Source organism: Arachis stenosperma, chromosome 9 (assembly GCF_014773155.1).
Source record: "Arachis stenosperma cultivar V10309 chromosome 9, arast.V10309.gnm1.PFL2, whole genome shotgun sequence".
NCBI classification, from domain to species: domain Eukaryota; kingdom Viridiplantae; phylum Streptophyta; class Magnoliopsida; order Fabales; family Fabaceae; genus Arachis; species Arachis stenosperma.
Window position 1 is genome coordinate 147,295,173 of NC_080385.1, and position 21,781 is coordinate 147,316,953.

Sequence of the window (21,781 nt, forward strand, 5' to 3'; positions counted from 1 at the left end):
TCAAAGAAACTTGGCTCCAATTAGATGAGCGGGACTAATAGCTTTTTGCTTCTGAACAGTTTTGGCATCTCACTTTATCTTTTGAAGTTTAGAATGATTGGCATCTATAGGAACTCAGAACTCAGATAGTGTTATTGATTCTCCTAGTTAAGTATGATGATTCTTGAACATAGCTACTTTATGAGTCTTGGCTGTGGCCCAAAGCATTTTGTCTTTCAGTATTACCACCGGATACATACATGCCACAGACACATGACTGGGTGAACCTTTTCAGATTGTGACTCAGCTTTGCTAGAGTCCCCAATCAGAGGTGTCCAGGGTTCTTAAGCACACTCTTTTGCTTTGGATCACAACTTTATATGTTTTTTTTTGTATTCACTGCTTTTTCTTGCCTCAAGAATCAATTTGATGATTTTTCAGATCCTCAATAACATTTCTCCTTTTCCATCATTCTTTCAAGAGCCAACAATTTTAACATTCTTAAAACAACAAATTCAAAAGACATATGCACTGTTCAAGCATTCATTCAGAAAACAAAAAGTATTGTCACCACATCAAACTAATTCAACTAGTTTCAAAGATGAATTCGAAATCCTGTACTTCTTGTTCTTTTGTGATTAAAGCATTTTTCATTTAAGAGAGGTGATGGATTAATAGGACATTCATAGCTTTAAGACATGAACCTTAAATTTTATTAATCATGAATTAAGAACAAGACTCAAAAATAGATATAAGATAAGACTAATAGTAATAGAAAACAAAAATTTAAATAGACTCCTAATGATAGAGGTTATCACAGAGTTAGGACTCAACAACCTTGATTTTGAGAAGTTGATGCTCCCTCAACTTGTGGGGTATTTGACCCTTCAAGGAAGAGCTTTTGGCGCTTCAACTCCTGTAGCTCACGCCCCTGCTTCTCTTGTTCCTTCAGCAATTTGCAGAGCATGCAGTTTTGATTCTGCTGTTCTTCCTTAATTTGTTCCATAGCTTCTTGCAGCTTGGCAACAGATGCTTCTAGACGAGTCCAGTAGTCAATTTCAGGAAGTTCAGGGAGGAACTCCTGCGCCCTTCTTTTGATAGAGTTATCTTGCATTTGTCCTTCCATTGACCTCTTGGTGATTGGGTCCTCAATTGGGATGAATTCATCTACTCCCATCCTCACCCCAGCATCTTTACATAGCAAAGAGATTAAGCTTGGGTAAGCCAGTTTGGCTTCAGTGGAGTTCTTGTTTGCAATTGTGTAAATCTCACAAGCAATCAGATGATGAATCTCCACTTCTTTTCCTAGCATAATACAATGAATCATCATTGCTCTCTTGATAGTAACCTTAGAACGGTTACCAGTGGGCAAGATAGAACGCCCTATGAAGTCCAACCAGCCTCTTACAACTGGTTTGAGATCTCCCCTCTTGAGTTGGTTTGGGACACCTTTTGAATTGGTCATCCACTTGATTTCAGGGAGGCATATGTCCTCTAGAACTTGATCCAACCCCTTATCTACTCTCACCATTCTCCTATTAAAGGATTCAGGATCATCTTGTAGTTGAGATAATTTGAAGACCTCTCTTATTTTGTCCAGATGGAAGTAAATAATTCTCCCTCTGACCATGGTTCTATAGGTATGAACAGCGGTTCCAGTCATTCTCTACTTATCTGTCAGCCACAGATTTGAGTAGAATTCCTGAACCATATTTCTCCCAACCTTTGTCTTAGGGTTGGTTAGAACTTCCTATCCTCTGTTTCGAATTTGCTCTTGGATCTCCGGATATTCATCTTCTTTCAGATCAAATTAAACTTCCGGGATCACTGACCTTAGACCCATTATTTTGTGGTAATGGTCTGCATGTTCTTTGGTTAAGAACTTCTCTTGACTCCAAAGATCTTTTGGAGCATTCTCTTTCTTGCCTCTTGAATTGGTTTGTTTTCCTTTGGGGGCCATGATCTTGATGAGCCTTAACTTAGTGATCACGGAAAAACACACCAAACTTAGAGGTTTGCTTGTCCTCAAGCAAAAGAAAGGAAAGAGGAGAGAGAGGAGGAGAGCAAATTCGAATGGTGGGGAAGGGGGTGTGGCCGAACATATTTTTATAAGGAAGGGAGAGAGAGTTCAAAAATTTTGAAGGAGATTTGAGAAGATATGGAAAGAAATTGAGAGATATTTGAGTTTTTTGAAGAAGATTTGGAAAGAATTTGAAAGAGATTTGAAGAATGATTTTAATTTTGAAAATTTGAAGGTGAATGATGAAAGTTTGAAATGTATTTATGTAGAAAATTACGGATCGAAACAGGAAAGTTTGAAAAAATTTGAAATGGAAATCAGAATCTCTGTCTCCCACCTTTCTGGCGTTAAACGCCCAGAATGGTATCCATTCTGGCGTTTAACGCCCAAATGTTGGCCAATTTGGGCGTTTAACGCCCAGCCAGGTACCCTGGCTGGTGTTAAACGCCAGAAACCCCTTCATCACTGGGCGTTTTGCAAAATGCCCAGGATGCTGCACACCTGGCGTTAAACTCCCAGAATGGTGCACATTCTGGCGTTTAACGCCCAAAATGGCACCTTTACTGGCGTTAAACACCCAGAATGGTGCCCATTCTAGAGTTTAACGCCCAAAGTACCCCTTACTGGCATTTTTTCGCCAGCAAGCTCCTTTTCTCTGCTTTTTGCACTGAATCCTTCTGTAACTCTGTGAATTCCTTCAATTTTGATAATTGCCCTTTGAGAATATGTATCAAACTTTGATTAAACAAAACAGATAACCTGCTAATGACTGGGTTGCCTCCCAGCAAGCGCTTCTTTATTATCTTTAGCTGGACCTTCACTGAGAATCATTCAAGCCTCAGTTTTGAGCATTCTTGCTCAAAATTGCTTTCAAGATAATGCTTGATCCTCTGTCCATTAACAATGAACTTTTTGTCAGAATCAGTATCCTGAAGCTCAACAAATCCATATGGTGACACTCCTGTAATCACATACGGACCCCTCCACCGGGATTTAAGTTTTTCTGGGAACAGTCTAAGCCTAGAGTTGAAGAGCAGAACTTTTTGTCCTGGCTCAAAGACTCTGGATGACAACTTCTTGTCATGCCACTTCTTTGCCTTTTCCTTATAAATTTTTGCATTTTCAAAGGCACTGAGTCTAAATTCATCTAGCTCATTTAGCTGGAGTAATCTTTTTTCACCAGCTAACTTAGCATCCAGGTTTAGGAATCTGGTTGCCCAGTAGGCTTTATGTTCCAGTTCCACGGGCAGATGACAGGCCTTGCCATACACAAGTTGGTATGGAGAGGTTCCTATCGGAGTCTTGAATGCTGTTCTGTATGCCCACAGAGCATCATCCAAGCTCTTCGCCCAATCCTTTCTACGGGCAATTACAGTCCGTTCTAGGATTCTTTTTAGCTCTCTGTTAGAGACTTCATCTTGCCCATTTGTTTGTGGATGATACGGAATTGCTACTTTGTGGCTAATTCCATATCGGACCATAGCAGAGTACAGCTGTTTGTTGCAGAAATGAGTGCCTCCATCACTGATTAGGACTCTGGGAACAACAAATCTGTTGAAGATGTGTTTCTGGAGGAATTTCAGCACGGTCTTAGTATCATTAGTGGGTGTAGCAATTGCTTCTACCCATTTAGATACATAGTCCACTGCTACCAGAATGTAAGTGTTTGAGTATGATGGTGGGAACGGACCCATGAAGTCAATACCCCATACATCAAACAATTCAATCTCTAAGATCCCTTGTTGAGGCATGGCGTATCCATGAGGCAAGTTACCAGCTCTTTGGCAACTGTCACAGTTACGCACAAACTCTCGGGCATCTCTATAGAGAGTAGGCCAGTAGAAGCCACATTGGAGGACCTTAGTGGCTGTTCGCTCACTTCCGAAATGTCCCCCATACTGTGATCCATGGCAGTGCTATAGGATTCTTTGTGCTTCCTCTCTGGGTACACATCTGCGGATCATTTCGTCTGCACATCTCTTAAAGAGATATGGCTCATCCCATAGGTAGTACTTGGCATCTGAAATTAATTTCTTTCTTTGCACCCTTCTGTACTCCTGGGGTATGAACCTCACAGCTTTGTAATTTGCAATATCTGCAAACCATGGAGCTTCCTGAATGGCAAAAAGTTGCTCATCTGGGAAGGTCTCAGAGTTCTCAGTAGAAGGGAGGGACGCCCCAGCTACTGGTTCTATTCGGGACAGATGATCAGCTACTTGGTTCTCTGTCCCTTTTCTGTCTCTTATTTCTATATCAAACTCTTGCAGAAGCAACACCCATCTTATGAGCCTGGGTTTTGAATCCTGCTTTGTGAGTAAGTACTTAAGAGCAGCATGGTCAGTGTACACAATCACCTTTGATCCTACTAGATAGGATCTAAACTTGTCAATGGCATAGACCACTGCAAGTAACTCTTTTTCTGTGGTTGTGTAATTCTTCTGTACATCATTTAGAACACGGCTGGCATAATAAATGACGTGCAGAAGCTTGTTATGCCTCTGTCCCAACACTACACCAATGGCATGGTCACTGGCATCACACATTAGTTCGAATGGCAATGTCCAGTCTGGTGCAGAGATAACTGGTGCTGTGACCAGCTTGGCTTTCAGGGTCTCAAATGCCTGCAGACACTGTGTGTCAAACACAAATGGTGTGTCAGTAGCTAGCAGGTTGCTCAGAGGTTTTGCAATTTTCGAAAAATCCTTTATAAACCTTCTGTAGAATCCTGCATGCCCCAGAAAGCTTCTGATTGCCTTGACATTGGCAGGTGGTGGTAATTTTTCAATTACCTCTACCTTTGCCTTATCCACCTCTATTTCCTTGCTTGAAATTTTGTGCCCAAGGACAATTCCTTCAGTCACCATAAAGTGACATTTCTCCCAGTTTAAAACCAGGTTAGTCTCTTGGCACCTTTTCAGGACAAGTGCTAGGTGGTTAAGACAGGAGCTGAATGAGTCTCCATATACTGAGAAGTCATCCATGAAGACTTCCAGGAATTTCTCCACCATATCAGAGAAGATGGATAGCATGCATCTCTGAAAAGTTGCAGGAGCATTACACAGACCAAAAGGCATTCTCCTGTAGGCAAACACGCCAGAAGGGCAAGTAAATGCTGTTTTCTCTTGGTCCTGAGGATCTACTGCAATTTGGTTGTAACCTGAATAGCCATCCAAAAAGCAGTAATAATCATGACTAGCTAGTCTTTCTAGCATTTGGTCTATGAATGGTAAAGGAAAATGATCCTTTCTGGTGGCTGTATTGAGCCTTCTGTAGTCAATACACATACGCCACCCTGTAACTGTTCTTGTAGAAACCAGTTCATTTTTTTCATTATGAACCACTGTCATGCCTCCCTTCTTGGGGACAACTTGGACAGGGCTCACCCAGGGACTATTAGAAATAGGATAAATAATCCCAGCCTCTAGTAATTTAGTGACCTCTTTCTGCACCACCTCCTTCATGGCCGGATTTAGCCGCCTTTGTGGTTGAACCACTGGTTTGGCATTATCCTCTAATAGGATCTTGTGCATGCATCTTGCTGGACTAATGCCCTTAAGATCACTTATGGACCACCCAAGAGCTGTCTTGTGTGTCCTTAGCACTTCAATCAGTGCTTCCTCTTCCTGTGGATTTAAAGCAGAGCTTATGATCACTGGAAAAGTGTCACCCTCTCCCAGAAATGCATACTTCAGGGAGGCTGGTAGTGGTTTGAGCTCAGGTTTGGGAGGCTTATCCTCTTCCTGAGGAATTTTCAAAAATTCTTTTGTTTCCTCTGGTTCTTCCTGATCAGGCTGAACATCCTTGAAGATGTCCTCTAGCTCTGATTCTAGACTTTCAGTCATATTGATCTCTTCCACCAAAGAGTCAATAATGTCAGCGCTCATGCAGTCATCTGGTGTGTCTGGATGCTGCATAGCTTTTACAGCATTCAACTTGAACTCATCCTCATTGACTCTCAGGGTTACTTCCCCTTTTTGTACATTAATAAGAGTTCGTCCAGTTGCTAGGAAAGGTCTTCCTAGAATGAGAGTTGCACTCTTGTGCTCCTCCATTTCCAGCACTACAAAGTCAGTTGGAAAGGCGAATGGCCCAACCTTGACAATCATGTCCTCAATTATGCCTGATGGATATTTAATGGAGCCATCAGTAAGTTGGAGACATATCCGGGTTGGTTTGACTTCTTCAGTCAACCCAAGCTTTCTGATAGTGGATGCAGGTATTAGATTGATACTTGCTCCAAGGTCATACAGGGCTATCTTGGTGCAAGCACCTTCTAATGTGCATGGTATCATAAAGCTTCCTGGATCTTGAAGCTTTTCTGCTAAGCTTTTCAGAATGACTGCACTGCACTTTAGTGAGAAACACTTTTTCAGTTTCTCTCCAATCCTTCTTATGACTTAAGATCTCTTTCATGAACTTAGCATAAGAAGGTATTTGCTCAAGTGCCTCTGCAAACGGAATCTTTATTTCAAGAGTCCTTAGATAGTCTGCAAAGCGGGCAAATTGCTTATCCTGTTCCGCTTGGCGGAGTTTCTGAGGATAAGGCATCTTGGCTTTATATTCTTCAACCTTAGTTGCTGCAGGTTTATTCCTTACAGAGGTGGTTGGAGAAGCCTTTTTAGAGGGGTTACTACCAGCACTCTCAGGTGTCTGATTCCCCATTGGCGTTTGAACGCCAGGATTGGGTGAAGAATGGGCGTTTAACGCCAACTTTTCCCCCTTTTCTAGCGTTTGAACGCTAGAACTGGGCAAGGAATGGGCGTTTAATGCCAGCTTTTCCCCCCTTTCTGGCGTTTGAACGCCAAGAGTATTCCTCTCTGGGCTTTTACTGTCCTCAGAGGGATTTTGGACAGTGGTTTGGTTATCCTCTGTCAATTGTTCCTTTATTGGCTTTTTGCTACTTTGAGCAGTGTTATTCAATGTCTTCCCACTCCTCAGTTGAACTGCTTGGCATTCTTCTGTTATCTGTTTAGATAACTGCTGTTTTGCCTGATTCAACTGTGATTCTATGTTCTTGTTAGCAATTTTAGTTTCTTGGAGCATCTCTTTAAATTCTGCTAACTGTTTTGTCATCAGGTGTAATTGCTGATTAAGCTCAACCATCTGTTCTTGAGGATTAGGATCAGTGGCTACTGCCATAACTTCTTCTTTTGTAGAGGACTCATTGCTAGAGTACAAATGTTGATTTCTAGCAACAGTATCTATAAGCTCTTGAGCCTCTTCAATCGTCTTCCTCATATGTATGGATCCACCAGCTGAGTGGTCTAGAGACATCTGAGCTTTTTCTGTAAGCCCATAGTAGAAGATGTCTAACTGTACCCACTCTGAAAATATTTCAGAGGGGCATTTTCTTAGCATACCTCTATACCTCTCCCAGGCATTATAAAGGGATTCATTATCCTCTTGTTTAAAGCCTTGGATGTCCAGCCTTAGCTGTGTCATCCTTTTTGGAGGGTAAAATTCATTCAGGAATTTGTCTGATAACTGTCTCCATGATTTTATGCTTGCTGTGGGTTGGTTATTCAACCACCTCTTAGGTTGATCTTTTACAGCAAATGGAAACAGTAATAATCTATAGACATCCTGATCTACCTCTTTATCACGTACTGTGTCAGCAATTTGTAATAATTCTGCCAGAAACTCAGTATGTTCTTCCTGTGGAAGACCGAAATACTGGCAATTTTGCTGCACCATGATAATGAGTTGAAGATTTAGCTCAAAGCTGCTTACTTTAATGGGAGGTATACAGATGCTACTCCCAAATGTAGCTGTAATATGGTTAACATATGACCCCAGAGTCCTTCTGGACTGCTCAATTCTACTTAGGTCCATGATGGAGAAAGGGAATATGATATGGATTCACAAGTAAAGTAATTTTTTTTAAAGGTGACCGAAAAATTTTAAAATAAAATAAAATAAAATTTCAAAAACTAAAAAAAAAAGATCAAAACAAATTGAAAACTAAACCCTAAAATTATTTTGAAAAAGATTCAATTTTTGAAATGAGGAAAGAGAAAAACAACAAAATGACACCAAACTTAAAATTTTTAGAAAATCAGACACAAATTTTCGAAAACTTAAAGGAAAACACAAAGAAGACACCAAACTTAGAATTTTTAAGGATCAAGAAAGGACTAAGGATATGCAAATTCGAAAAATAAAAGAAAACAAAAGCATGCAATTGACACCAAACTTAAAATATGAAACTAAACTCAAATAAAAGACTCTAAATCAACAAAAATAAAACAGTCCTAATCTAAGCAACAAGATAAACCGTCAGTTGTCCAAACTCAAAACAATCCCCGGCAACGACACCAAAAATTTGGTGCACGAAATTGTAATCACACTTTTGCAATTCCGCACAACTAACCAGCAAGTGCACTGGGTTGTCAAAGTAATACCTTACGTGAGTAAGGGTCGATCCCACGGAGATTGTCGGCTTGAAGCAAGCTATGGTTATCTTGTAACTCTTAGTCAGGATATCAATAATTATCAGGGTTGATTGTAAAAAGTAAAAGAACATGAAATAAGTACTTGTTTTGCAGTAATGGAGAACAGGTTGAGGTTTTGGAGATGCTCTATCTTCTGAATCTCTGCTTTCCTACTGTCTTCTTCTTCAAGCACGCAAGACTCCTTCCATGGCAGGCTGTATGTAGGGTTTCACTGTTGTCAATGGCTACCTTCCATCCTCTCAGTAAAAATGTTCAACGCGCTCTGTCACAACACGGCTAATCATCTGTTGGTTCTCAATCAGGTTGGAATAGAATACAGTGATTCTTTTGCGTCTGTCACTAACGCCCAGCCTTCAGGAGTTTGAAGCTCGTCACAGTCATTCAATCCCTGAATCCTACTCAGAATACCACAGACAAGGTTTAGACCTTCCGGATTCTCTTGAATGCCGCCATCAATTCTAGCTTATACCACGAAGATTCTGATTAAGGAATCCAAGAGATATCTACTCAATCTAAGGTAGAATGGAGGTGGTTGTCAGGCACACGTTCATAGGTGAGAATGATGATAAGTGTCACAGATCATCACATTCATCAGGTTTAGGAACAAGTGATATCTTAGAATAGAAGCAAGCGTGATTGAATGAAAAACAGTAGTAATTGCATTAATCCATCAAGACACAGCAGAGCTCCTCACCCCCAACCATGGGGTTTAGAGACTCATGCTGTAGAAGATACAATGAGAAACGTACAAAGTGTCATGAGGTAGAGATACAATATCAAAAGGTCCTATTAATAGTGAACTAGTAACCTAGGGTATACAGAAATGAGTAAATGACGTAAAAATCCACTTCCAGGGTCCACTTGGTGTGTGCTTGGGCTGAGCATTGAAGCTTCCATGTGTAGAGACTTTTTCTGGAGTTAAACGCCAGCTTTTATGCCAGTTGGGCGTTTAACTCCAATTTTTGTGCCTGTTCCGGCATTTAACGCCGGGATTTCTGAAGCTGATTTGCAACGCTGGTTTGGGCCATCAAATTTCGGACAAAGTATGGACTATTATACATTGATGGAAAGCCCAGGATGTCTACTTTCCAACGTAATTAAGAGCGTGCCAATTGGGCTTCTGTAGCTCCAGAAAATCCACTTCGAGTGCAAGGAGGTCAGAATCCAACAGCATCTGCAGTCCTTTTCAGCCTCTGAATCAGATTTTTGCTCAGGTCCCTCAATTTCAGCCAGAAAATACCTGAAATCACAGAAAAACACACAAACTCATAGTAAAGTCCAGAAAAGTGAATTTTAACTAAAAACTAATAAAAATGTAATAAAAACTAACTAAAATATACTAAAAACATACTAAAAACAATGCCAAAAAGCGTATAAATTATCCGCTCATCACTACCCCTTCGTTAGACGCTTACATCCATGTAATTAGAACCCTAATCAATGAATATAAGTTGAGATGGTATTTGATGGATATGGTGCATTGTATACGATTGCGGCAAAAGACAATCGCACTAGAACATTAGATGAAAAGAATAAGTTGGAGTATGAACAATCATTAAATTATCAAAAGAATAATATAATACAATGAGTATATAAAAATACTATAAAAAATTATAAATTGTACTTTAAAATAATCAACTTCGTTGAAAAACGAAGAATACTGATAAACCACTATTTTATGGTTTATCTTGTGCTCAATTGAGTGGTTTTTATCAAGTTTTTGCACACTTATTCATACTAATTGCATGGTTTTACATTTCCCTTCCTAACTTTGTGCTATGATCGAAAACATGTTTCTTTGGCCTTAAATTTTCTATGTTTAATCCCCCTCTTATTACCATTCGATGCCGTGATATGTGTGTTAAGTGTTTTTAGAGATTACAGGGCAGGAATGGCTTAGAGGATGGAAAGGAAGCATGCAAAAGTGGAAGGAATACAAGAAACTGAAGGAATTGCTGAGCCATCCAGCCTAACCTCTTCACACTCAATCGATCATAGCTTGAGCTACAGAGATCCAAATGAAGCGGTTTCAGCTGCGTTGGAAAGCTAACATCCGGAGCTTCGAAACGATATATAATTTGCCATAGTTGCCCTGAAGATAAGTGACTTGCACGCGTGGACGACGCGAACGCATGCCTAGTGCAAAGCACGAGCGACGCGTACGCGTGACTGACGCGTACGCATGACAAAGAAAACTTCCAAATGACGCGCACGCGTGACCCACGCGCACGCGTGACGGACGCCACGTGCAGAAAGTTGCAGAATTCGCCCCTAGCGATTTCTGGACCCTTTTCGGCCCAAATCCAAGTCCAGAAAACACAGATTAGAGGCTATAGAGTGGGGGAATGCATCCATGCATCAGATACAACATTTATTATCCACAATTTTAGTTTTAAATGTAGTTTTTCTAGAGAGATAGAGGCTCTCTCATCTCTCTGAGGTTTTAGGATTAGGATTTCTCTTCTACTTTTAATTCTTCTAGTACTCTAGTTTATTGATTTTTCCTTGTTGATTATTTGATGTTGCTACTTGGTTTACGAATTCTCATGTTTAATTTGATTTTTCTATTTAATGCAATTTGAGGTATTTCATATTTATGATTTTAATTAAGCTTTTTATATTCTTAGCTTGTGTTGAGTAATTGGAGACACTTGAGTTATCAAACTCCTTGTTGATTGACAATTGGAATTCTTTGCTGATTGCTTTGAATTCCCCTAACTCTAGTCTTTTCTTAGGAATTGACTAGGACTTGAAGAATCAAATTGATTTATCCACTTAACATACCTTCATAGTTAGAGGTTGACCAAGTGGGAGCAAAAGTCAATTCTCATCACACTTGATGAGGATAACTAGGATGGGATTTCCAGTTCTTATACCTTGCCAAAAATTTTTCTAGTTATTAATTTATTTTCTTGCCAGTTTATTTTCCTGTTCCCTATTTCAAAAATCCAAAAATATACCTGTTTCCATAACCAATAATAAATCATACTTCCCCTGCAATTCCTTGAGAGACGATCCAAGGTTTAAATACTTCAGTTATCAATTTTATTAGGGATTTGTTACTTGTGACAACCAAAACTTTTGTACGAAAGGATTTTTTGTTGGTTTAGAAACTATACTTACAACGTGATTACTTTTGTGAAATTCTTTACCGGCAAAAGTCCTCTCATCAAATACATTCTTATTCTATGAAATAATCAAAGAAGAATAATAAATTTAAAAAAAATGAATTGATTCTCAGATCTAGACTCACGAACCACAAACAAATACTAATGATAGCCTTTATTAATTAGAACAAAAATAATTATATAAATTAATTAGTATTAAGTTAATTTTTTCTTAGATTATTATATTTTTAAATTTTTAAATTATAGTTATATTTTATTTTTATTATAATAATATTACTCTTTTATTTAAAAACAATCTAATAATAAGTTTACGTAAAACCAATAATAATTCTATTTAAAAAACTAAATAAAAAGATAAAGGAGTCTCTTTTGATTTAAATTTATAAATGTATTAACTAAGTTTACATAATAATAATAATTCTATTTAACAAGACTAAATAAAAAGATAATAGAGTCTCTTTGATTTAAATTTATGAATAAATTAACTATTTTACCTTCTAAATTAGTTATCTCATTTTTAGTCTCTTTGATTTTCGAAAAAATTAGAGTGTTAAATTAGTTAGTTATTAGGGTTTATAATTTAAATTTATTTATTTTATCCGTAACTAAATTCATAGATTAATTCAAATTAAAAGTATAAAAATGCATTAAATATTTGTTACAAACTAAATCTTTATCACATGACTACATGAGTATAAAGCTAGCTCACATTGGTGACACTTGACATAGAAAATTTAAATAAAAACTGCAAGCCACACTTTATGGACATTATGGCACATTATCAATAGCATAAAACCAAGCCATCATTTTGGCTTTTGACACAAATTTCACTGGCATGTGTCCCCATTCCTCTAATTAAAGATGTGCAAAGTTGATATGTATAGCATAATGTATTATTTATTTCATTATTTATTTAATTTTACTTAATTTTATTTTTTAAATTTTTTTCCTTTTTGTTACAAAAAATAAGAGGAAAAAGTAACCAGAAAAAAGAAAAATGTAGAGAAAAAACCCAATAAGAAAAATACATTAAGTCAACACTCAATAGAGTAATCCAAAAAGTCAGAAAAAGGAAACCACCAAATAAAATGGGTCAGCAGCTCAAAAGAATGAGAAACACACATTAAACAAGACAACCAAGAGATTAGGCCAAATGCACCAATACGCTATCTAGTAACTTGACTTAGCATACTAGTTCTATGCTACATACCTTTTTGTTTGGTTTCACGTCTTTATATTAACTATTAGCAAAGACAAGGAATGTCAGTTACTATAGTCAAGAATGTAATGAAAAGGATAAACAGGGTTAAAGTATAATTAAGCTCATGCGTGCATTGAATTGTTAAATATATATAGTCAAGTTGGTTTAGCTTAATCTCAAAAATTAATTTTAAACATATCACCAATTTTTATAAAGCTAACGAAATAACTCGAAATAACTCCAAAAACTTAAAATCATGATCAACATTAAATATCTAGGCATATGAAAAAGTTGCTAGAAAGCTAAGAAAGCACATTAAGACCATAAGTGGGAAATGACAAAGCCCAATTACACCTTCGGTCACAAAAATGGAAAATGAAAAATGAAAAATGAAAAATCCAAATTCCCAGCCCGTACTACCAGCATTTGTCCTCTACTCTTCAGCCATGACCAAATAAAAGGTTATTAGTGTAAAGAAGAAATTCTGTGAACGAGGCAGTTTGATATTTGGCATGCTGCAATAGTTTATCATATAGCTCAAATTAACATGGTTCATAAAAACAAAACAATCAAGCAGAAGAAGAAGACCCAAGCAGGAGACATTTGACATAATGTTCACAAAATGAACACTTAAGCTAGTTATATATCTTTCAAGTGCTACATATATAGATATAGATAGAGTCCTATATAACTCACTCACACTAGCTACCATATGACCAAAATATTAATGTGCATGCCCCGTGATGATGGTCATAGCAAGTCATGGCCATAAAGTTTATTTTTGTACATGAAAGCCTTATGTCTCAGGTTTGTGACTATCATTTGTAAAGCTCCAGTTATGAGTAACAATTATTGTGATACAATGATACTGGAATCATGAACTATGCAGAAAACAATTGAGAATGTAGAAGACTACACATAATTTTTTGAGGAACCACACCAAAGGGTCCACATCTTAGCAATTTTACTTCTTGATTGGTTCTGGTTTTTAGAGGAACCACACCGAAGGGTGAAGGGTCCAAACTTCCTTCAATTTTCTAATAATCAACCACAAAATATAATAACAAGAACAATTAACTTAACACAATAATAACAAAGTAAGGATCAGCAAAAACAACTAGGGAGCAGCAATGAGTAATAAGTCAATAGCAACATAGCAAAAGAGTTAATAACATCTAACACAACAGCAATTAAGTGATTAACAAGTTAACAAATTGCAAAAAAAAAACACAGCAACCATGGCAATTGGCAAGAACACAGCAACCAGCAAGAACAACTAGGCAATAGCAAAAAATTTAGTAAACCAGAACAACAACAATTCCACTAACTTTTTTTTTTAATTGATAAATCAACACTCACCATTCACCAAAACCTAAGAACGGAAAGTGAGGGTGGGAAGACCCCAGAGCAGTTCAGCATACAACATACACAAACACAGCCAAAATCAGAGGACCAAACACAACAAATACATCATCTCTAACACGCCCACCCTTATGCCATCAAATCTAAGCAGCACAGCACAATAGAATCTAACACAACAATAATGGGGATTGTTAGTCAATGAAGATGCTTCATTTTTTTCTTTTGGTTTCTTTTCCCATTATATCATTTTTTCTAGTTTCACTTCAAAATAAATTTATTGATGAACATTGGCTAAAATAGAATCTTGAGATCAAATATCAAATTGGGTTATACTTTATTGCAGAATTATGTTCAATCATCGCTGTTACTGACACAATGGTAAAATAATAAACTGGCAGAAGTTAAATGGCTTTTCACTAACCATGTACCAACCTGCATTATTCTACAATAAAATTGATTCCAGTGATTAATTACACTACAGAAACAGAACATGCACCTTAAAACTGACCTTTGAACGTTATTAGCTGCTAAGTGCTAATGCAAAAAGTGAGATTGTTGATACTGGTAGCCAAAACCAACTGAAAATTAAAAGATCTGCACAAGGGAGGAAGGAAATTGATTATGACAATAAATTGAAGAGAAGTCAATCACCTAAACAGAAGATTAGCAAGAATGGAGGATATCCTGGTAACCACCAAGAAGACTAGCAAGCAGACAAGTGACCACACAAGAATTCAATCACCTAAAAATCAGAACCAATCGTGAATCAGAAGCTAAAAACCCCAAAATTGGAATCCAAAACCCCCCAAATTTCACATAACCAATTGAAAATCGAAACATACCTTCTCCGACTCAATTAGCCATTGTAGTTCATCATCACCATCATAGCCATACACATCTTCAACACTGAAAAGAGAGAGCGAGTGAGAACAAGTGAGAAAGAGAGGATAGATAGTGAGACAAAGAATGATGACCTGGTGAGCGCACGAGACGATGGTGAGTGGCAACGATGAGAGTAGACGAAGGTGAGGAAGAAGATGAAGTGGGGTGAAAACGAAAGAGAACAACGAAGAAGTGGCGTGAGAATGAAGGAGAACAAAGGCAGTTTGGCGTGAAAACGAAAAATTCATTAAGGTGAAACTTTTTGTTCTTGGCATGTATAATGAAGTTCATTGAACTAACTGGTTTAAATAGACATGTCCTTTGACTGAATTCAATTGCATTGTTTTGGTTGCATAATGGCAAGATTACCAGTAATCACTGCAGGAGCAAGACCCATCCTTGAAATGATGAAACCTAGTGGTATCCCTAACAATGATTTCTCTTCCTTCTATAGCTGATATGTACTTTATTGCAGTGTGGCAATCTCCACAAACTCTCAAGTTCTTGAATACCCTGATTGGAACACCTAACGGTACCTTTAGAAGTCCAAATGCAATTGCCAATTTCTCACTGTGCCATAGAAGAAGCTGTTCTTTCAGCTCCTCTTCCACATCATGCAATGCAAACTCAAGATCCGGAATATAGCCAGCCATCTTCATTTTTTTCTCCAATTCATTTAGTTTTTTATGTATAGAAACCAATTCTGGGTGCAATCGGTCGCTTGACCGAAACTCATGCACCACACTCTTTATCTCAATCCAACTATATCCGGGTGCCTTCACTACATTATTGTCTTTCATCGATCTCCGAATCCTAGCAACATGCTCCCATCTATTTTGTGCTGCATAAATATTGGCCAATTGAACATATCCAGTTGCACTACTAGGATCAAGCGCAAGCAGATTCTTGGCAGCAAACTCAGCCAGATCTAGGTTCTTATGGATCCTACAGGCTCCCAAAAGCGTTCCAAAGATGGCAGGATGTGGCTTAAACGGCATACTTTTTATCAAGTCTGTTGCCTCAGATAACCTTCCACGTCGACCGAGAAGGTCAACCATGCAAGCATAGTGTTCTGGCCTAGCTTCAATTCCATAATCCCTTATCATAGCATCAAAATATTGGACCCCAAGATCTACAAATCCTGCATGGTTACAAGCTAAAAATACTGCTACAAAAGTAATCCAATCTGGCTTCATGCCATCATTTTTCATTGCATCAAATAACTCCAGAGCTTTTTCACCAGCTCCATGTTGTGCATAACCAGAAATCATTGCATTCCATGATACAAGGTCTTTCCGTTGGATCTGCACAAACAATTTCGACGCGTCCTTCAGCTCCCCGCATTTGGAATACATGCTAACCAATGAAGTTCCGGCTGTGGTGTCACTACTCAATGGAGATTTACAAACTAACTGATGAACTTGTCTACCAAGTTGCAATGCTGATAGGTTACTACAACCCAACAACACACTAGTCAAGCTCACAGCATTAGGCTTGGCCCCAGTCTCTAACATTGTCTTGAAAAGCTTCAACCCATCTTCTGCCCTGCTATTATCAACATACCCAGCTATCATAGCATTCCACATCACCAAAGTCTTCTGAGACATTTCTTGGAACAATTTTTCAGCAGACCCAACTCTGCCAAATTTCATGTACCCAGTGATCATGGCAGTCCAGGTAATCACACTCTTCACAGTTGCAGCATAAAAGCACTCCACTGCAGAATCCAAGTCTCCACAAGCCACATACCCCGACACCATCGCACTCCATGAGACAGTATTTTTCTCTGGCATTGCCAAGAACATCATGCGCGCCTCGCCCATCAATCCAATCTGAGCATAACCTGAGATCATCGTGTTCCAAGACGCCGTATCCTTCACAGGCATTACATCAAAGTAAGCACGGGCTCTGTGGATGCCAAAATTGTTCAAATAACACGCCAGCATGATATTATAAGACACACTATTCGGTTCAGGAATTTTATCAAAAACTTGGCGTACAACTTCAAAATTTCCAAGATTCTTGGCGTAGCCAGCAAGGATAGAGTTCCAAGTAACGGTGCTCTTCACTGTCATATTATCAAACACTTGGAGAGCAGAATCCATGTCACCCAATCGAAGGAAATTGGCGATGAGCTTGTTGGAGGCAACGACATTGTTGAACATGCTCTGGTTGAACCGTGATAGGAGTGGGGTTACTGACATGGCGGAACCACAACTGAGGCCGGAGGAGGAGGACACGTGGCGTTTACTCAGCGTTAAAACAAAGTTCCTAACAAGCGCTGAATAATACATGAATCGATGGCTTTGTCCTTAGGGGGCCTTGATTCTTAGTTGTTTCTTCGTGTTCAAGAGCTTATGCAGCTGTAGTGGCGGGAAAATAAACTGGTGTGACTGCTTAGTTATTTGTTTGGTTATTTTAAAAGACTTCAACTAGGAGCTAACTTTCTTTTAGCCAATAGACATTTTTTTTTATTTTAAAGAGAAAATATAAAAGAACCAACTTTTAGCCAACATTAGTCGGCTTTTTCTTTAGTTCTAAAATTTCTCGTTCTTTTTGGAGGATTTATGATTTACAATTTAGAGTTAAAGTTTTATCATTTACGATCTTAAGTTTGAGTTAAACAAAATAATTTTCAAAAAAGTTGATGTTAGTTAAAAAAATTGTTTCCCCAACATTTATCAAATTTAAATTCTAAATTTTAAACCTTAAATCCAAAATCTTAAATTCTATATCCCAAATTCTAATGTTAGTTATTTTCATTCTCTATATTTTTTCAGTTTAGAAATGTTTATTTCTCTATATTTCCATTCGAACCAATATTCACACCACAAAAACAACCATTCAGTCCCAAAAGTTCATTTAAACCCTTTTCATCTTGCATCCAATTCACAAAACACATACACGGACCAATACCATCAAACATTCAGCCATAAGTCAAACCACATACTAAACTAATCAAAGTATCAAACACCCAAACCATAAACATTTTCAAACTCATTGAGCCACTCTAAAATCTACCACATAAATAGTATTTTAATTTTTTTTTTCTGAAAGAGAACTAAAAAGAAATACCTCTGCTACGCCGCCGGTCCTCTCTTCCATCCCCGAGGATGAATCCCTACCGGTGATCTTTCCGGCGTCGCCATCTTGTTGCCGAGCTGCTACGTCTTCACTGACAGCAGCAACACTATCCTTCTTTAGACCGGCGTGGACTCTTCTTCGCCTTTTCTCTCTTCGCGATCTCTCTCCTTCGCAGGTGGGGGCTCTCTTCTTCCCCTGTAGCTTTTTCTTCTCTCTTCCCTCTGTTTTCGAAGCCACTCCCCCCTCCGTTCTGAGTTCTGACTTCCCCCGGGCCCCCTGTTATTGTGTATTATTTAAGAGAAAAAAAAAATCTTAAACTGACCTCACAATTACTCCGAAAAAGGCAACGAAGTTCTAAAGAAAAAACTTCAATATTTATTTTTTTATATCAAGGGTATTCGTTGAAGGATTGACACATTTTTTGTTTAGAGTCTCCTTATTTTTTTAAAATAATTGTTAGGTTCGTTTAATTTTTTTATTATTTTTTAAATATATTAATTAAATTTATTGTATAAAATTTAAAAATATTAATAATTTTTAAATTTTTTATTTATAAAAATTAAATACATAATATATTAATAATTAACGTGTCACGTAAATATATTTTGGAAAGAAGTCATTGACTAAGAGATAGTCTCACAAAATTAAATATTAAAGATAAAAAAAAATTTATTAAAAGGTTCGTAATGTTTCAAAAAAATTATCCGGAGTTAAGATAGATATTCAGTAAAAATTGCACAAATGTCATTTTTTATTTGTCTAACAAAATTTATTAATAATTATAAACTAAATTAGGTACTTTTATTAAATTTTAACAAAATAAATTCATAAACCATAATAAAACATACAAAAATATAATGCATACCGGAAAAGCTCTACATCCATGTAAAAATTACACGGATGGTATCCAATTACCTTCCACTCCATGCGTTTTTTTCCACCCACACACTTGTTTGTTTTACACGCGCCTCATATAACGTATATAACGTAATCCTTCTTTTGCGTGATCAACTTTTCTCAATGAACCTTTCCATATAACGTAATCCAAGTACCTTCTTGTTCTTCTTCTCTATTCGCATTCTTCTTCTTTCTATTCTTCTTCTTCTTCTTCTTCAACCTAATTAAATTCGTTGTTCTCCTCTATTCTTATTTTTCTTCTCTGCATTATGGATCTGGATTGACTTCAACGTAATTAGCTTCGTCGTTCATTTTCTTTGTTTTCTTCTTCGATCTGCACTTCTGAATTAAAACAATGAATGAATCAACTTCAAATCAGTTGAATAAGTGTGATTTGGACAATTCTTCCGAAACGTATCAATTTGATGAGGTTTGGATTATTGAATTTTGAATCTAATTCAATGGAATGAAATTGCTAATTTTATTTGAAGTGAATTGAATGAACTAAGGTGATCTATATCTGAATTGAATTGAATTGAATTGAATTGATAATATGTAACTGTGAGTAACTATGAGTGTGAGTAACTGAGTAACTTTTCGGTTCAGTACGTACTAAAAAATTGATTCACCATGTGCATGTGTTCGGTTCGGTATGCAGAAAGGAGTAAAAAAAATTAGATGAATATATTCTGTTTTGTTCCCTAAGCACTATATAATTCTTTCACCATAATTAAAATTTTGGTTCATCATAATTAAGATTTTCGGTTCACCTTGCAGACCAGCTATGTTGTGGATGAAAAATTTGTCCCAAAGGTGGAAATGATTTTCAAGACACTAGAAGAAGCTGGAAAGTTCTACAAACATTATTCCAAACTTGCCGGTTTTTCTACGAAAATAAGGAACGCAACTCGGAACGGAGACAATATTAAGAATCAACTAATTGTATGCACCAGAGAGGGGAGGCGAAAATCCAAGATATCTCCAACTTTGAAGACAAACCCTTCAACTGGGTTAAATTGTCCGGCCAGAATTTACGTACACATAATGAAAGATGTTGATCTTTGAAAAATTTCCAAAGTTATTTTGAATCACTCACATCCTTGTTGTCCAGACCAGGCTGAGATGCTCAAACAACACAGGGAGCTTAACATGTTTGTGCGTCGCCCTATCGAAACTCACGAGGAAGCCGGAATCAGACCGAGCAAAACTTACCAATCATTTGTGGCAGCAGCTGGCAGCCACTGTGAACTAGGTTTTATTAAAAAAGATGTGAGGAATTACATCACAAGAGAAGTACGGAATATTTCCGAAGAAGATGATGCCAAATAATTTGGAAAGTACCTAGTAAGAATGAAAGAGAAGAACCAAAATTTCTTCTTTGAGCTCAACCTTGAAGCCGATCACTGCATTAAACATGCATTCTAGGCTGATGCAAGAAGCAGGGATGCATTTGATTATTTTGGAGACGTGGTTTCATTTGACACCACCTATAACACAAACAGGTATCCAGTTCATTCATATATATTTTTTATGTTCAATGCGTGTATATATTTCGGTTCACCACCGTCTGCTTGTTTTTTATGCAGGTACAATTTGGTTTTAGGTTCTTTTGTGGGTATGAATCACCACGGCCAGTCGAAACTTCTTGGATGTGCGCTAATGAAAAATGAGGACATCTAATCATTCAAATGGCTATTTGAGTGTTGGCAACGTTGCATGGGAGAGAATGCACCAAAAGGTATTCTTACCGATCAATGCGCATCGATTCAAAGGGCCATTAAGCTGTGCATGCCAACAACAATTCACTACTAGTGCATCTGGCATATTATGAAGAAGATCCCAAGCAAATTAAATGGCTACAAGAGAAGCAACGAAATTGAACAAGAGATGAGCTATATTATTTAGAACTCGTACACAAAAGAAGCATTTGACAGAAACTGGATCGATTTCCTCAGAAAGTACGGCCTTGGAGGCAACAAGTGGCTTTCAAGTAATTGAGATTTCAATTTGAATTATTTTCATGCTCGTATCTTTTTTTCCCAAAGCATGCACTGTTTTCGGTTCACCACACCTTATGGGTTCAGTTTGGTTTGTAGAGCTGTATGAGGATCGGTATATATGAAGTCCAATTTACTTAGATCACCACTTTTGAGATGGGATGAGAAGCACACAAAGAAGCGAGAATATGCAATAATTTTTCAACAAGTTCATCACACAAAATAGCTCCTTGAGACAATTCGTGAAGCAATACGACAATTGCCTAACAAGCAGAGAGCAATCAGAGAGAGAATTCGATGCTGCAGATTTTCACACCATGATACCGTGCGCAACAAAATTAGCAATAGAGGCACAGTTTCAGCATGTATATACCCATGAGAAGTTCAGGGAAGTTCAAGCTCAATTCATAGGTAAAGTGAACTGTATCACAAGATCAATGCATTCCACCCTAGGTTTCACAACATATGAAGTCATAGAGCAGGTTTTCAACTCCACATGCAACAAGTTTGTCGTCACCTACGACGCAGTATCACGAGATGTAAAGTTCCATTGCTTGCTGTTTGAGTCTAGGGGCATATTGTGCTGCTATTTCCTAAGCGTCCTAAGCTTTGAGCGAGTGGATAACGTGGCACCGAAATACATATTAGAATGCTGGAGCAAGAACATAAAGAGGAGGTATACACACGTCAAGAGCAGCCAAGATGAACCTCTACTGGAGCCAAGAAGTAAGAGATTTGACAAATTGGTGTTTCGGTCGACAACATATGTGAATTTGCAT

At 37.7% G+C, this 21,781-nt stretch overlaps 1 protein-coding gene across 21 annotated transcripts; it reads right to left on the reverse strand.

Moving 5' to 3' along the window:
- Positions 1 to 8,969: 8,969 nt before the first annotated feature.
- Positions 8,970 to 18,437, reverse strand: LOC130948445 (pentatricopeptide repeat-containing protein At4g16835, mitochondrial-like). 21 transcript variants are annotated; one of them, XM_057877178.1, is made up of 6 exons: positions 18,100 to 18,437; positions 15,394 to 17,387; positions 14,985 to 15,048; positions 14,794 to 14,884; positions 14,651 to 14,703; positions 8,975 to 9,691 (listed from the first exon to the last, which is right to left on the reverse strand). In XM_057877178.1, the coding sequence occupies exons 2-4, from the start codon at positions 17,316 to 17,318 to the stop codon at positions 14,846 to 14,848; spliced, it is 2,028 nt and encodes a 675-aa protein (XP_057733161.1). In that variant the 5' UTR covers positions 17,319 to 17,387; positions 18,100 to 18,437; the 3' UTR covers positions 8,975 to 9,691; positions 14,651 to 14,703; positions 14,794 to 14,845. The 21 variants fall into 21 exon arrangements, with proteins under 21 accessions (XP_057733153.1, XP_057733161.1, XP_057733165.1 ...); XM_057877186.1 differs by lacking the exon at positions 8,975 to 9,691 and adding an exon at positions 12,114 to 14,309 and having other exon boundaries at positions 14,651 to 14,736; positions 14,838 to 14,884; positions 15,117 to 17,387; XM_057877177.1 differs by lacking the exon at positions 8,975 to 9,691 and adding an exon at positions 12,126 to 13,295.
- Positions 18,438 to 21,781: the final 3,344 nt, after the last annotated feature.

Coding starts and splice junctions, on each gene's coding strand:
- LOC130948445 (XM_057877170.1), bottom strand. CDS start 17,318: ATGTATTATTCAGCGCTTGTTAGGAACTTTGTTTTAACGCTGAGTAAA. Junction 15,049..15,393: donor TGCTCCTGCAGTGATTACTG/GTAATCTTGCCA, acceptor CTCTCTTTTCAG/TGTTGAAGATGTGTATGGCT. Junction 14,885..14,984: donor GGCTAATTGAGTCGGAGAAG/GTATGTTTCGAT, acceptor TCTGATTTTTAG/GTGATTGAATTCTTGTGTGG.